At 54.6% G+C, this 16,115-nt stretch overlaps 4 protein-coding genes across 4 annotated transcripts; all 4 read right to left on the bottom strand.

Moving 5' to 3' along the window:
• Nucleotides 1-1,182: 1,182 nt before the first annotated feature.
• BU26DRAFT_607662 (uncharacterized protein) lies at nucleotides 1,183-4,474 on the bottom strand (the record flags this gene model as incomplete). Its single annotated transcript, XM_033835777.1, has 2 exons — nucleotides 1,965-4,474; nucleotides 1,183-1,905 (listed from the first exon to the last, which is right to left on the bottom strand). The coding sequence occupies exons 1-2, from the start codon at nucleotides 4,419-4,421 to the stop codon at nucleotides 1,183-1,185; spliced, it is 3,180 nt and encodes a 1,059-aa protein (XP_033680413.1). The 5' UTR covers nucleotides 4,422-4,474.
• Nucleotides 4,475-4,984: 510 nt separating this feature from the next.
• On the bottom strand, nucleotides 4,985-9,767 carry BU26DRAFT_607661 (uncharacterized protein; the record flags this gene model as incomplete). Its single annotated transcript, XM_033835776.1, has 5 exons — nucleotides 9,652-9,767; nucleotides 8,865-9,566; nucleotides 8,509-8,817; nucleotides 8,074-8,421; nucleotides 4,985-7,918 (listed from the first exon to the last, which is right to left on the bottom strand). Exons 2-5 carry the CDS (start codon nucleotides 9,396-9,398, stop codon nucleotides 4,985-4,987), a joined length of 4,125 nt encoding a protein of 1,374 aa, XP_033680412.1. The 5' UTR covers nucleotides 9,399-9,566; nucleotides 9,652-9,767.
• Nucleotides 9,768-10,413: 646 nt separating this feature from the next.
• BU26DRAFT_489567 (phosphatases II) lies at nucleotides 10,414-11,700 on the bottom strand (the record flags this gene model as incomplete). The annotated part of the gene is made up of 2 exons (XM_033826025.1): nucleotides 10,636-11,700; nucleotides 10,414-10,578 (listed from the first exon to the last, which is right to left on the bottom strand). Exons 1-2 carry the CDS (start codon nucleotides 11,380-11,382, stop codon nucleotides 10,414-10,416), a joined length of 912 nt encoding a protein of 303 aa, XP_033680411.1. The 5' UTR covers nucleotides 11,383-11,700.
• A 337-nt stretch (nucleotides 11,701-12,037) lies between these two features.
• BU26DRAFT_542246 (phospholipase-like protein A2) lies at nucleotides 12,038-14,795 on the bottom strand (the record flags this gene model as incomplete). Its single annotated transcript, XM_033831633.1, has 3 exons — nucleotides 14,544-14,795; nucleotides 13,224-14,489; nucleotides 12,038-13,175 (listed from the first exon to the last, which is right to left on the bottom strand). Exons 1-3 carry the CDS (start codon nucleotides 14,606-14,608, stop codon nucleotides 12,038-12,040), a joined length of 2,469 nt encoding a protein of 822 aa, XP_033680410.1. The 5' UTR covers nucleotides 14,609-14,795.
• Between the last annotated feature and the right edge of the window lie 1,320 nt (nucleotides 14,796-16,115).

Below are 16,115 nucleotides of genomic sequence, written 5' to 3'. Positions count from 1 at the left end.
ACGCCAGGCCAGGTGGTTTCACGCAGGTCTTCATAGTGAGGCTCCGTCAGGGGAAGGAGAGGTTGGCTATATCTTTTTGCGGTGACGTCGGAAGTCTTGAATGGCTCGCTCATCGTGAACGGATGTTTCGGATCTCGGTATGTACTTTCGAAAGTATGTTCTCAAGGTCGTTTTCAGTAGAGGAGAGTCTGCTGTGGTAATCGATGTGTGTTGTTGAAGAGTTCGAAAGCCCACGATAGATTCCCTTTCATGTTCCTCTCCAAACTCCTCTTGAACTCACTTCAGACGACCGTCGGGTCATAGCGCACGTATGACTTGGAGGCCCATGAGTCGACGAAGAGTCACCAACCAATGACAACCACATCAGCGGCACAGACCCCAACATGCGATGCGCCGTATGCTCATTCCGCTCCTCCATCTCATGGATAGCTTCCCGTCGCGCGGGCGGCGTGGGCTCTTTGTCTCTTTTGCGTGCAAGCTGTTTCGAGGATCGCGCCGTCGTCTAAGCTCGATGTGCACTCAAGCCATCTTTCGCGCATCTCTTCACACCGCAATACTTCACAGCTACACTGACTCCCCAACAGGACTCCGCCCACAGTCACAGTCACCCATGATCCCCTCATCGACATGGCTGACTCCCACATCAACCCACCATCCACTCATCGCCATGCCGACTCCCACCCCAACCGATGCACTTCCTACTCCCCCAGTAGGCCACTCCGCCACGCGCGCACTCATCCACCACACGCACGCACGCACGCACGCACAAGCAACACCACCTACCAAAATGTAGGTAGCCAGCCCGCTCTCGCACCCGCATTCCGATTCTCTTCCAAAATCGGCATGAGCATACCACGACCCACCAACCCACGCAGAGTCCGGCTCCAAAACCTCATTAAGAAAAAGAAAACCCCCTTGGTATTCGCTCCAGGCATGAGATTCTCTCGTGAGTCCTGCAACAGTCAACAGTCAACAGCGCATATGAATCGCACACACTCATCTGTAGTAACGGCAGAACTGACGCACGTACGTTGCCTACGGCATCTAGCACGAATTCTCCCCACGCAGTCTCTGTATCTACGCATCGCACACGCCGCAACCGTGCTCTCAACTTTCAAACAAGCAAGCCAACACATACTCAGTCATTCATTCTACCAAACACCCCCCCATATCCCAACCAATCTACCCCTCCCTCCGCCCCGCACCCTCCCTCTCCCCCACCGTCGTCCCCCTCGCACTCCTCCCTCTTCTAAAGCAACTAAACTCCACCTTCGTCGCCTCCCTCAACCTCTTCAGCGTACCCCTTAAGCTGCCCAGCTCCTCCTGCAGCCGCACCCTCGCCCTATTATCCGTCTTCCCATCCAGGACCTGATAGATATCCGTCTGGACCTGGCTGGCCTTCTCGGTGGTGTAGCTGGCGAGCGTCTGGGCCATGAACTCGACGTCGAGTGTGGCCTGCATGAGGCCAGTGAGGTTGCAGGCGGGCAGCTGGGAGAAGGTGGCGATGAGGGACTGGGTGGTGGCTTCGAAGAGGGCGCGCAGGATGCGCGGGGTGAGCGGGGGAGAGGTGGTTGATACTTCTGTGTGGACGATGACGAGGTCGAGGAGGATGGTGAAGACGTAAGGGCTGGGTTCGCGGTCGGCGACGGATTTTCCGGGGGCGGGGTCAGGCGCCCAGGTGGGCGAGAAGATGCCGGATTCGACGGTGGAGGCGATTTTCACGGCGTGCGGTATTGTATAGGAGCGGAAGAGTTGAGCGTCGAGTTGCGAGAGGGTGTCCCGGATGTGGTTTGTTTCGTCGGTGAGTTGGACGGAGAAGAGGGTTTCGAAGAGGGTGAGGAGTTGGGGCGTGATTTCGGTTTGGAAGGAGGTCATGTTGCTAAGAGTGAGGAGGAGGCGGATGGACTGGTCATGGTTAGCATTCGGTGCTGAGAGTGGCAAGGGGGGAAATGAGGAAGACACACCTGTTTGCTTGCATCCACCTTACCCCACCCACCATCTCCTCCCTCCTCCTCGTCAACTGTGAGATCATCACCCTTGATCTCGAACTCTTTTCCCAGGGCCTCTCTCCCTTTCTCTGCACACTCCACCATCCCACTTAGAGTTCGGTACAGACTCATCACAAACTGGCTCCTAACCATCTGCAACAGCTTGTTGCTTGGGGGAACCACAACATCCACCGACGTCTTAGTCGCCGCCTCGACATACATAATCTTCTGCAAGTTGTTGAGCAGGAAGCTGTGAATAGCGAGGAAGCGCGAGGGCATAGTAGTGATGTCTTTCCGGTCCGCATCGCGCGTCCAATCTTCGAGCACTCTGAGATTATTGGCGTCGGCATTCCAGGCAGCGCAAACAGCTTGAACGCAGCGTTCGCGGACGCCGCCAACGAGCGCACGGAGAGCTTCATCAATGCGAACAGTAGGTCCAATCTCCGGAAGTCGCAAAGACGCGAGCTCATTCGCGGCAGTGCCGATCAAGACGAGCGTCCTAGCGAGATAGTGACATCCGGAAAGCGCGTTCGAATGTGGCGGCCAGAACGCGTACTTCTCCCACGACTCACCCCTTCTAGGCGAAGGCGGCGGTACATTACTCGGATCAAATCGAAACTTCGACCCCATGGTCGGACTCAGCGCCGATGCAGTGAGAGGCGTCCTGGGTGTAGTTGGGGTAGGCGTCATCGGAAGCGGCGAGAACAGACTGGAGATATCCTCAGGCGGCGGATCCGCAAAGAACGAGTAGAGATGCTCCCGGATGATGTTGATGAGTTCCGTCGTGCCCTTCTCCAGCTCGGTGATATTGGTCGACGAGAGTTTGTGATGCACTGAGGATTGGTTGTTGAACCCCATTGGCAGACTCCTCTGTGCCTTGCCCTCAACGAACGACCGAGCAATATCCCAGTACTCAATGACCTCGCCGAGCAAGCCCCCATTAAGAGATAGCAGGTTCGTCATAGAAGTATGCACGTGCTCCCAGAACTCGACCACCTTCGTCGAATCCAGCTTCGCGGGCTCCGCGGTGATGCTGTTGCTGAGCGGGACAGTTCGGAGGTGCTGACAGAACATCTTCAAGCTCGGCTTCTTCCCATTCGCCAGATACCGCCTTAGAACCTCAATCTCAACCGTTGATCGATCGATCGTGTCGGAAAGTCGAGACCTAAGATACTCGTACCGAGAAAGCAGCCATATCCAAATCGGATTATCCTCCACACCCAGCTCCAGCATGATCGAAATGATCTCCATATACTGCTCCGATTTGGCTTCCTCGATGCCCGACTGCTGCTTCGTAAAGTGCGTGCTGGTCAACCTCTTCCACGCATCCCTCTTGAAACTCTCAATCTGATGCTCGACATCCGACCACATCCTCGCAGTAACAATAATCTGATGGATCTGCGCATCCGTAAGCGGCGTCTGAGAAAAGCTCGCCTGCTCCACAATATATCTCGCGTCCTCGGCAAACTTCCTCGCCCTCGCATACTCCTCCACAATCGTCTCATGGTCCCTCCTCCTAATCGCATCCTGAATCGCGGACCCGACCTCAAACAGTCCTCTATTCTTCTCCACCGACGCCAAGATAGCTTTCAACGTCTCTTCTTTCTCCCTGCCACCCAGCGCGGGACCCCACACCTCCTCGGCCTTAACCGCCACCTCGGTAAGCGGCACCTTAATCCCGTGCACGCCATACTCGCTCTCCTTAACCAGCGCATTCTTCTTCTTCTCCGAGGGCACGCGGCCCACCATCCCCGGACTCAAAGTCTGGCTCTCACTCGCCTTGCGCGCGGAAAAGCTACTGCGGCTCGCACCCCTGCTATGCGCCGGGCGTTTCGGGCTGTCCGGCTCCTTCCCCACATCGCGCATCTCGCTATACACGCGATCAATCGTCGCCTTCGCGCCGACAAAGCGCTCAAAATTCGCCTCGACCAGAACCTTCAGACTCGCCGATTTCTTCTCAATGCTGCGGGAGAGGAAGTCGAGGCCGGCGAGGAGGCTATCGGTGGACGCGTCGCTATGGACCTGGGACAGGAAGAGCGAGGGCGAGAAGGTGGTCGAGGAGAGGAGGAACCTGTTTCTGAGCTTGACGTCGTCTTCGACGGGCAGGCCGCGCTGGCGCAGCACCTGCACCACGCTCGGGAACGCGCCCAGCGGGTCCTGCTCGTCTTTCTGCACCAGGTTCTCCACGCCGTCCTTCGTCTTCTCGACGCCTGTTCTGCGGCGCTGGAACCCGCCGCCGCCCTCTAGCACCGAGTATCTGCTCTTCGGGCGGCGCGACACGGAGCCGCGAGACTGTGGGGTGTACGCTGGTTGTGCGGGCGCGGGATCGTCGTCCTCGTCGTCGGAGCCGCGGTCTTTTTCTTCGGGCCATTGCGAGGGGAAGAGCGAGGGGATGTTGTATTTGTTGAGGAGCTGTGTTTCCATGGACTCCATTTTGGCGGTTGAAGGAGTGTTGCGGGCGTTGTGGGGAGCTGTTTGGGAAGAGCGTTTGGAGAGGTGAGGTGTGAGGTTCGAGCTCGTAGGGCTGAGACGTGAATGCGACAGCCAATCAGACGAATTCATTGCTTGGCGAAGATCGCCCCTACCGCTGACTACAGCAAGTGCGCTCCAACTTCTGTTCTAGAGATACAAAGTGCGGGTAGTAGTAGAAGCTGAATGTTAGAGCACTGACAGTCATGGCCGCATATTGCACTTTAGAAGATGGGCGCTTGCATTGAAGAATCTATCGCACAGACCCTACTCTTGTATAAGCGTGCCTCGCGGGAAAATATCATTCTACTACCCGAAAGCAACATTGAAAATCGTCCACACTATTCAGGAAAGTGTAGTGCGCGCAGGAAAACCTCATCCCACTATCCTGAATCCCACTGAAAATCACTCGCGCTATTCAGAAAAGCGCAATGCGCAACCCGGTCAATCCGGGCTCATCCGAAAGACGCATACGCCCATTTCGACGCTCGACGCTCCGCCCTTCGCCTACTCGCTTGAAGGATATCCTACGTCCTCCTCTTCTCATCGACCCCGAAATTCCAATCCTCGTATCCCGTCCCGGAGTCAATTCGCTCCATCGGCGCACTCAGCCCCATCGCCTGATCCAGTTCATCCAACTCAATCGCCATCATCATGCTCGGATCCGGAGCCATGAAAAGCAGGTCATCGTACGTCCAATTGGTCCCGTCTTGGACGCTGTTGACAGTCACTCCGCCGTTGCTGCCGTTGCTGCCGTTTCCTGGAATCATTGACGGAGAACGTGTGGGTTGCTGGAAAACACCGGCTCCCAGAGGCTCGCTCATGCGGGCTTGGTGCTGTCGCATAGCGTCTGGAGTCAACGACAGGGAATGTCCAGGTTGCTGGGAAAGACTGGCCCCCATAGGCTCGCCCATGCGCGCTTGGTTCAGCCGCATAGCCCGCTCACGGGCAAGTTCGTCTTGTGCCTGAGAAGTCATTGCCGGGGAACCTGCAGAGTGCTGGAAAGGACTAGCTGCTACAGACTCGCTCATACGGGCTTGGTGCTGTCGCATAGCCCGCTCACGGGCAGGTTGGTCCTGTGCCCGAGGAGCCATTGACGGGGGACGTGTGGATTTCTGGGAAAGGCTGGCTCCCTGAGGCTCGCCCATGCGGAGTTGGGTCAGTCGCATAGCCCGCTCACGGGCAAGTTCGTCCTGTGCCTGTGAAGGCAAGTAAGGGTATGCTTGAGGCTGTTGCAAGTGCGAATTCGCGCTTTGGTTCCTAGAGTAACTGTGTTGCTTTGCTCCACTCTGCGGTGGGAGCTGTTGCCCACGATATTGTTGTTGGCTTGGAACCATATGCGGAGTCTGCGGTGACTTGTAAGGCGTGCGATGCTGTCGATCCTCAGAGTTCCCATCCAGATACGCTGGTCGTGGGAAGTGTGGAGCGGTGATGTTGGAGAACTGCGGGTGACGCCCAGTCTCCTGGAAGAGTCGTCTCATGTCTGGGTCCATGTCGACCTGAGATCCGAAGTAGCCAATGCGCTGACGGTGCTGCATTGTCTGGTTAGACACTGCACCGTATGGAGACTGCTGCTGCTGTGCAGGACTATGCTGAACGCCAGACGACCCTTGGAAAGGAAAGCCACCCCGACCGTGCTCGGCACCCGACGTCGCGGGAAAGGAAGGGCTGAAGGCCGGAGATGATTGAGTAGCCTGGTTTCGTTGTTGATCCTGAGCATGCTGATGGGCCAGTTGAGGATGGTGATGTTGAGCAGTTTGCCTCGCCTGAAGTCTCGCCGCTTCTTGAAGCTGGTAAATCTGAGCCGGCGAATACGATTGAAGCCCATTCTGACCCGGGTGATTTGATGGCGCTCGTTGGCCTTGATAAGACCTTGCCTGCGGTCCATCCATACGAGGTGCGCTCTTACGCATAGCCGGGGTCGGCGCTGGTGCGACGCCCTTCTGAGTGGAAGTTCTTGATGGTCCGTGGTGGCCTTGGGGTGCCTGTTGCCCCTTAGCTTGGGGACCTCCCATACGCGGAGCGTTTTTGTGTATAGCCTGGGCCGGCGGTGGTGCGATCCCATTTAGAGTAGACGCTCCTGACGATCCATATGGGCCCTGAGAGAACCGATATCCCCTGCGTTGTAGATCCTGGACTAAAGCCAGCTGCTCTTCCCTGCTGGCGGAGGACAAGCCCCTCATCGTATCGACCTGAGCGAAAATGCGAGGATGAGCCTTGCCGGCTGGTGCGGTATGGATAGGTTGATCGTCCTGTGTGAGATCCACGACCGTGGCCGACATTGGGATTGGTGGGGGTGGCCGTGCTGGGTTCGGAGACGGACGAACTTTGCCTGATACATGAGCAGGTCGCTTCGCTGGCGGGTGAAATCCTGGCGGCATGGTCTTCTGTTTCTTCATGGCCCGCTCTGCCTGTCCTTGTGTCTCGGTTGGGGCAGGGCGCTTCTTCGTTCCTTTCATCTGATCGAAGTCTGCCTTCTTGACGGGAAGGAGCTGCGAATTCTTCATCTTTGGTGGCGGCATTTGCATCGAGTTCTGCTCATGCTGATTGAATATGCCTCCCTGTGTCGAGCCGAGCGGTTCATTGTGCTTGCTGAGATCCTTCGGTTGCTGTATATCCGCTTTCTTGGCTGGAAGGAGCTGAGGATTCTTCGTCTTTGGTGGTGGCATTTCTACCACGTTCTCCTCGGTCTGATTGACTCGATGCTTGGGTGCCGAACCGCCCGGTTGAATGTGCTTGTTGATGTCCTTCAATGCGTGCATGTCTGCCTTCTTGACTGGAAAGGGCTGCGACGTCTGCTTCTTCGGTGGCTGAAGTCCCCCTACGGTGTCCTGATTCTGAATTGCTTTGCCTCCATGCGCCGGGCCAAGAGCTGGATTGGCAGGCGGGCTCTGGTTTATTCCCTTCATTGATGATGTGTCCGCCTTCTTGGCCGGAAGGAGCTCCGACTTTTTCTTCGGTGGTGGCATTTCGACCACGCTCTCTTCATCCTGCATGATCTCATCTCCCCGTGCCAGACTAAGCGCTGGGGTGATGGGCGACTGCTTGTTCATGGCACTCAACGGCTCGACACCCGCGTCCTCGACGGGAAGGAGCTCCGACTTCTGTTTCTTCTGTTTCTTCGCTGGCGTCCCATCTTCCTCGCTTAGTACGTACGGGCTGAGGGCAGGATCGGCGGGCGGGTCTCGCTTTCGCTTCTTGTCGTTCTGCGCGGTCTGTGGGCCCTCAGATTGGATGCTGCCAGTTCCCCACTTGTCCAACCTCGCCAGGCGCATCGAGTCGATCTCCAGGACCACAACCAGGCTTTTCTTGCCCGGAGCGGTCGAGCTCATCATATCGCTCTCTTCATCTTCGGTATACTCCTCTTCATACGATCCCTCCGCCGCGGAACCGTGGTGGCCAGTCTTGCCATGAACGGACCAATGCGAGGGGTTCAACTCTCTCATGAGCTCGTGGAAGGTCTTGTCCCTTCGTTAGCATAATAATACACGGCCACGCGTAGCCAAGGCCGAGGAGGAGCTCGAAAAATTGACAGACATCGAAGAAGGTAGACAGAGTAAAACAGACAGAGAATATTACAGCGAGGCCAGGCGTAGTAGGAAGAAAAGCACTATACCTGCAACTCCGGCAGCGGAAACTGCCACTCTCCCAGCAAGCTCCCGGGCAGCCGCTCCTGCATTAGGTACTGGATCGCTCGCACAATCTCCCTGCTTGGAGGGGTATCCGGGTCAACGATCTCGTCGGGATGCGACTGTTTGTATTGCAGGAGCTCAGCAGGGATGAACTGCGAATTGGCGAAGGCGATGTTCTCGTGCATGATCGCGCTGATTGCATCCATTTCGAGGCCGAGGAGGATCCTGACGGGGAAGTATGCGCTCTGGTAGGTCAAGAAGGCCTCGCAGGTTTGTAGGATAGAGTCAATGATGGCTTGGCGGAGGATGGGCCAAAGGGAGGCGAAAGCGATCTGCGGAAGGGTGTCAGGAACTTGTATCGTCTCACCCGCGTCGGTAGAAGCAGGCGGTGAGTTACGAGCATGGGTGAGTAGACATACCTTGCGCGCAGCATCTTCGTCCATCGGCATGCTCTTGAGCTCCGCATACCAATTCTTCTCTTCCTCGCTCATGTCCGGGAAATCGCCCTCGCAGGCGTACATCCTCTCGACGACCGCGTAGCTAGCCTCCCTCTTCTCAGCGTTGCTGCTCGCCCTGTCATCTACCAGCATCTTGATATGATACCTCTCGCCCGCGGGCTCTTCGAGCATTACCATGCTAGGGTCTATCGACGGGAAGGCTGCGGGTGCGCCGAGGCTCAGATTCGGTACGCCGACCCACTTGTCTTTCTGCGCAATCTTCTTTCCGCCCTGCGAAAAGTTAGCGTCGGCTTCAGGAAGAACAGAGGCATACATACCTTAGCAGAGCGCCTCACCTCACCCCCAGAGGTCCCATCCCCAAGCTCTCGCGCCTCCATCTCCTGCGCGGGCGCCAGCTTCCTCACCGTACGATTGTTCACCATTGAATCAGCGCTGTGGCGCGACAATCTGGAATCGCTCTTCTGTGTCGACGCTGCGGTGACGCTGACGTTGCGAGTCGCAGCTGAAAAGGGCGCGACGAACAACGAGGGCGACGGCCGTTGTTGTGACTGCAGCAGTGTAGAAGGCGACGAGCTCTCACGCGGAGAAAAACTGTTACTCGACTTTCGCACTAGCTGTAGCTGAGCGGCGGATTGCACCGTACGCGAGATGCCGGTACGGGGCGTGGCGTTGTTGCGCTGGTGATGTGCGAGCGTAGGAGGAGAGGAAGAAGTGGAAGTGGAAGTGGGTGGTGAGGTTAAAGTCTCGCCCGACGCGCTGTCACTGGTACTGTCAGAGTCACTGTCCCCCCAACTTCGGCCGCCCCGATAGCGGCGCGGCGGTTTCCGCTCGCTGCTCCGACGTAGCAGCATAGCAGCCGACGGGCGTGGAAGTGAAAGGGACGTTTTCGACGTGTCGCCGTTATCGGCCGCTGGGGGGAGCGAATGTCGGGTATTGTTGCTGCTACAGACGAGGAAGATACTGTGTTACTGCGAGTCGAAGGGACAAAAAATAGCGACTCGGTCGGGGCGATAAGGATGCTGATGCTGTCAAATTGGTAGCCTGGGAGAGGGATCTTCTGTCGTAGTAGACTAGATGGTGCCCGGTGGCCGTGCCTTCACGTACCTTTCCGCAGGTGCTGTGGTAGCACACTGCTCCATGCCCAGGTGCCCGGGCTGCGTCGGCAGCCGCTTCCTCTCACACCAGCCAGAAGGCCATGAGATGAGGCCAGAAAATCAAACAGCTAGGGTCCATGGTGTTCAAGGCGGGAGATGTTCTAAGGTTCAGATTGGGGAGCGCCTGCCATTGCTATGTTCCCTACGCCGTGAGCTCCTGGGTTGCTTCGGCCGCCGCTTCCTCCTACACCAGCCAAAAGGCCTTGAGACGAAGCTGGAAAAATCAGACAGCTAGGGTCCACGCGGGTTCGCCCGGTGTCGAGTTGGGAGACGGCCAGATTGGGGAGCGCTTGCCATTACGATATTGCGTACCCCACGAGCGCCTGTCCTGGGTCCTCCAATGGCGCAGTGAGCATCACGGGCGACACACAGGCAAGGGAAGTGCCAGTTGATTTGGGATTAAAGAAAAGCGTACTAAGACTAAAGGAAATACGAGATGTGGGCAAACCCTAAGGAACTTGCCTATACCCAGTTGTGACGGCTGCTCCCCTACCGTAACCCCGAGGGCGTCGAAATACCCACCTGCAATGAAGCGCCTCTAGTAAAATCAGGAACACAATACCCAGGCTTTTCATACTGCGGACATACTGTCCGAGGATCAAAGCCATACCCACCCATGCCGCCAAACGCCCATATCGTATGCGGGGTATCATAGTAAAAGCAAGGAAGTACGCCGCGAAACGCCGAAACCCAAGGTCCGAGAGCAAGCGCCCTAACCGTCCACGAACGGGGTGATGTCCCTTCCAACGAACCGAAGCACATCCGAGGGATCCGTGCTGTCGCCCATGTCCATGTCCTCGTCATCCCTGGTATCCTCAATCGTCCGCTTCGGCTTTAATACCGATTGCTGCTGGGCCTGGAGATGCGGGATGACTTGCTGGAGACCATTGGTGAGAGCGGTGGCCTGGAGCAAGCCGGAGCGGGAGCTCGTAACCGCACGCCGAGCTTGCAGAATGTCCCAGTGCGACCGGAGTATGTTCTTGACAGTGTCGTCGAAATTAACACAGAAGCGCTGAGCCTGACACACTTGCATGCTCTTTATATAGTCGAACTCCTCCAGCGTCTCCATCAGGTACGCCGCCACGACGGCGGCCGACTTCTCGTTCCCCGACTCGCAGAACACAAGCACCTTCCCGAGCTGCGGGGTGCCAATTGCCGCAGTATACTTCCGGAACTTGGCGACGTGCTGGTTGATCATCCTGGTGGTCTCGGAGAACTTGCCGATAAGGGTGAAGTAGTTAGCGGCCTCAATAGTCGCGACCTCATGGCAGCTTTCCTTTGCGATCTTCAGCGCGCCGTTCATGCTGTTGTCCCGTGCGCGGATTGCCAGGACCATGGTGATGCCCTCCCGTCTGAGGAAGTCGCGGTCCTTCGCCGCCGTCAAGGGACCCAGGTACAGCCAGGGCAGGATCATCTGCGCCTGTCTCCTCCGCTCGTATGCCCACTCCAACAGTGTGTTCGTCTGGACGATGCTTTCCAGGTTCATCTCCTTAAGAAAGCTTGTATCCAGCTCTTCGTCGGGTGTGCGCAGGCAGGAGACAGTCAATTCGGGCACCTCGGACGTGAGGGTGGGCGGCGGCACTACGATCCTCGGCGGGGTCGGGAGTCGATAGGAGTACTCGTGGTGGCGCTTGTGCGACCGCGAGAAGTCGGACATGACCGTGTCTTCGTGCGTCGTCATGTCGGTGGTGGGGCTGTGTAGCCCGAGACAGAACGTCGGTAAGAGAAGCAGGGACGTTGCTTCCTTCGGGATGAGGGATAGAAAATAAGCCTTAAGACAAGCTCTTCAGTATCGCAGCTGCCTCTCGAGGTTAACTGCTGATTGCGACAGCCGTCTAAGTCGCAGGAGCGTTTGCAGGCGGGCCGGCTCGTGAGGTCTTAGAAAGAACGGCACCCGAAGCTCAAGGCAGTCGGTGTAGCAACCGCGCAGAGCGTGCAGAGTGAAGGTGATAGCGACAAGGCTGTGCTGTCATCATGGGCGCAGGCAACAGAGTGTTGGGAGTGAAGGTGAGGTGAAGTTCCGCCAACCCCAAACGAGGCAAGGATGAGGCGACTAACCCCGGAAGGTGCAGGTGCGACTCGCATGACGTGTCGCTGCTAAGCCCGGGTGCCGGGCGCTTGGGAAAGCCAAACGGCGAATTGCAGAGCTGCCGTTCTCCATTGCGCATAGAGCATGTTGGCGGTCTGCCGAAGAAGATTTCAAGATAGCCAGGCATATCAAGCACAATCAATAGTCTCACAGCACCTCAGCACCGTCCAACGTCCAAGTTCCAAAAGAAATCTATATCAGGGTATAATGCAGCGCAACAATCTCATCCAAAAGCAAGCCCACCCCTTCAACTAAAATGATCCCCATGATCCCCCTCCCCAATCCTCCTCCCCCCACTGCGCCCCTGCCTCATCTTCCACCTCCTCCTGCGCTCCTTCTCCTCCGCCTCCCGCTCCTCCCGCATCTTCTTCTTGCGCTCATACACCGCCCTCACCGTCCTCTTCGTGCGCTCGGCGCCCTCCTGGAAGTTCCTGCGCGCGAGCTGCACCACGCTGTCGATCTGATCGGGCGTGTAGACAAAGTTCCACGTGCTCATGAAATCCGAAGTCTTGGGATCAATTCCAGGAACGGTCGGGTTCGCCAGGAAGGGGAAGTAGATGACGGTGATGCCGGCGTCGGGCTGCATGAGCTCCCAGTCCTCTTCGACGACTTTGGAGGAGGGCGGTTCGGAGTCGCTTGTGCGCTCTTCGGTCTTGCCGATCCAGACGTTGCAGTAGCCGAGCGCATTGCTCTCACCGCCCTGTTGCTTGGGCTTGTCTTGCTCTTTGGCTTCTTCCATCTTCGCTTGTGCTTGCTTCTCCGTGTCTGCTTGCGCTTTGTCCATGTCTTGCTGGAGCTCTGCCATTGTCTCTTCCTCTGGGGGCCAGCCGGCGCCCACGGGCCAGCCTTTGATGCCGCGTTGTCGAGCATAGCCATCGGCAACCTTGAGCCAGTTGTCTGTCTTGACGTCCGCACTCGCGTCGAATGCGATCAGGATATCCACGTTCCTTCCAGGTCGTAGCAGCGGGTAGATAGGCAAGTTGTTGCTCATCCCAGCATCCATCAGCTGGAAATTCTTCGTTTCGAAGATGCTCTCTGGGCAAGACGGCGGCAGGAAGCTGCGCATGCCGAGAGCAAAGTTCGGAATCGCAGCCGGATCGATGGGATGCACTTTGATGAGGTCCTCATCTCGTTCCGAGATCATGGTGTCCAGGCCAGCGAAGCCCGTGAGACTTCGCACTGCCGGTCGAATCTCCTTATAGTAATGCGATAGAGTCGCACAGAAAGCACTGCCCCAAATGCCCATCAGCAGCGGGACTCGTACTTCCGGCAATGCCAGACCATTCTCTCGCCAGACGGTTCTGCCATTCTCAAACTTGCGGCCAATAGCCCAGGTAGGGATACCAGCTTCAAGCTCTTCGCACCAGAACTCGTAGGGAGTAAATCTGCGAATGTCAACTCAAGCAAAGAAGCATTGGCCTGGGGCAACTCACTCAAACCACTGGAACCACGCTTCTCTCCTCGCCTTCGCCTCCGCAGCGATCGGGTCCTTCGTATCGGACTGTTCCGCAAGCGGGATCTCATGCCGCACAGCCGTATAAATCGGCAGAGGATGCGATCCATCATCCGTATACCGCCGCTGATTCGAAACCTTAAAATCGTACTCATCGACCGACAGCTCGCCCTTCGGCACCAGCAGCCTCGCCGCCAGCAGCACACCATAGACATCCACGATGCCAAACTCCGCATCCGGCATACCCTTTGCCTTCTCCACCAGCCCACTAAGCAGATACTTGTTCGTCGGCGCGCTCGCCAGCAGATCCAGCGCATCGGGCGGAAAAGCAATATGCACGCCCAGCCTATTCTTCAGATGCCGAATCAGCCTCGCATGGCTCCGCTGCGTGATATTCGAGTAATACAGCGTCTGAAGCCAGCAGCTGCCACTCACGCCCGCGGTATACGTCACGCAGTCGAACAGCCCCTGCTCATGCGCCGAAAGATACGACGACGTGCCCGCAACCAGCGCGCGCAGTCCACCGCCGGAGCCGCACATCGCAATGACAGGCACATCCTCCGGATGGATCGTCTCCTCCGGTATATCCAAATAGCGCGCCAGCCCCTTCCGTGTGAACAGCGACCTCTTCTCGCGGAACCGCTTCTCCTCCGCGCAAAGGTCATTCGACACCCGCACCGACGCGTCCCAGATGATCTCCGGATTGATCTCGGGATCGTGCGCCTCGTACCAGATCTCTTCGGCCAGCGAGCCCGGCGCCATGGACAGCTCGTTCTGCAGTTTGCGCACGAAGCCGGGCAGCATCTTCGCCCAGTTGGGCACCACGTAGTCCACGATTGTGTCGCCCAGCGAGGTAGCCGACTTCGGCGCAGTGGGGAGCTTCTTCGTGATCGTCTGCCACGCGGACTCCTTGCTGTCCTCAGCCTTCTCGCCGTCTGCGGAGACGACGCGGGTTTGTGGTGGAGGTTTCTGCTCCCCGCTGCTCACGGCGCCTGTGTCCGTTTTATTGACCTGGTCCTCTGCATCCTTCGCACTTGTTGACGCATTGCGCTGTTGGTCGCGCGGGAGGAAAGACCACCACGAGGCTTCGGGCGAATCGAGGAGCGTCGGACGCAAAAAGGTACACGGCGACGACGGCAAGGCTAGAAAGCCAGCTGTGAGGGCGGCGACAAGGGACGGCGGGCCGTATCGCAAGCCAAGCGCAGCAGCTGTCTGTCTACTCGGAAATCTGCGTCGCGAATGCAAACTGTGTCTGGTTAGCTGTTGCGCAACTCGAGGCAGCGCTCTGTGCGCGACTCACTGTCTACGCGCTCCCCGCCACAGCTGCCCAAGCTCTCTCTGCGTTCTTGGGCGGACCATAACCATCTCCGCGATAAAAAGAGCGAAAAAAGTTAGTTTCACGCGTCCCTAACTAAGGGCGTCGGTGTGGCGGAGGGCCCCAATTGGGCTTAAGAAGATTCGCTCAGCATGACGGAGCGCGAATTGCATGCCGCCCGCAGATTTCCGCATCATGAGATTCCGGTTTTTGCTGGGAATGCGATCGGGGCCCAACTGGGCGGCTTATCGCGTATGCTAAGACGAGTAAAGACGCTACGCTAGCGAGCTATAGGTATCTTTATAGTAACAGAGAAGTATAACGTACTTTACAAGCGAACACCCCACACAAGCGAACACCCCAAAAATGCCAAGTAAGAGAAAAATTAATAAGTATTTCTTAAATAACTAAGCGAAACCTTAATATTTTTCTATAAAATTTTAAATATATATAGAACTATACTATATACACCTTCTATTAAATTTGTATTATATATTTCTTATTACGTAAGCTAGAAGTAAGCCTTTTTCTAAAAGTAACTATTCTTAGACTTTAAATCTTAATAGTACTAGAAAACCTTAATAATAAACTATAAGACTTTAAAGATATATAATATACTAACGTACTTTACAAGCGAGCTAGTTATATAAGTAAGCTAGTTACCTTCTCTTAGCAACGAAAATTAACGAAAATTAACTTGTTTTTCTTAAATAACTAAGTAAAACCTTAATATTTCTCTATAAAAATTTATATATATATTCTCTATAGTATATTATACCTTATAGTAAAGTTATACTAAGATATACTACGTAATTAAAATGCTATACGTATTTAGATAACTTTTAAGAAAAAATTAAGTTTACTTCTAGTAAGTACTATTATATCTCTATAATAATATATAAAACTTATAGTATATAGTATCTATAATATAATAAAGGTTTCTAGAAAACTTTTATAGAGCTAGCTCTTCTAGGTATAGCGTAATAAGAGATAGAAATTAAAAAAATTCTTTTTATAGTTTTCTTCTCTAACTATATATAGATATTAATAATCTAGCTATATAAAGCTATATATTATAAGCTTATATATATTATAAGCTTTCTATATATTTAGAAGTAATAATTTTAATATATTTTTAGTATAGTTCTATCTTTTTCTACTATACTATAAAAAGGCTTTACTTTTAAATAACTACTTAAAGCTACTATATTATTAGTTAATAAGCTCTAGATAGTTTAAGTATACTATAATTTATAAAATTATAAGTTTATATAGCTAGATTAACTAATATATATATAGTTAGAAGAGAAAACTCTAAAGACAAAATTTTTCTAACTTCTATCTCTTATTATACTATACCTAGAAGAGCTAGCTCTATAAAAGTTTTCTAGAAACCTTTATTATATTATAAATACTATAATATACTTTATTATTAAACTACCTATATTATTAAACTGTCTACAATTTCTTAGCAAGAAAAATTAACAAGAAATTTACGAGTTTTTCTTAAATAACTATAACGTACTTTATTACCAAAAGCCTTATATTACTAAAAGC

This window comes from Trematosphaeria pertusa, assembly GCF_010094035.1.
Source record: "Trematosphaeria pertusa strain CBS 122368 unplaced genomic scaffold BU26scaffold_12, whole genome shotgun sequence".
In the NCBI taxonomy this organism is placed as follows: Eukaryota; Fungi; Ascomycota; class Dothideomycetes; order Pleosporales; family Trematosphaeriaceae; genus Trematosphaeria; species Trematosphaeria pertusa.
The sequence above is the reverse complement of the archived record's forward strand: the minus strand, read 5'-3'. Positions and strand labels throughout refer to the sequence as shown.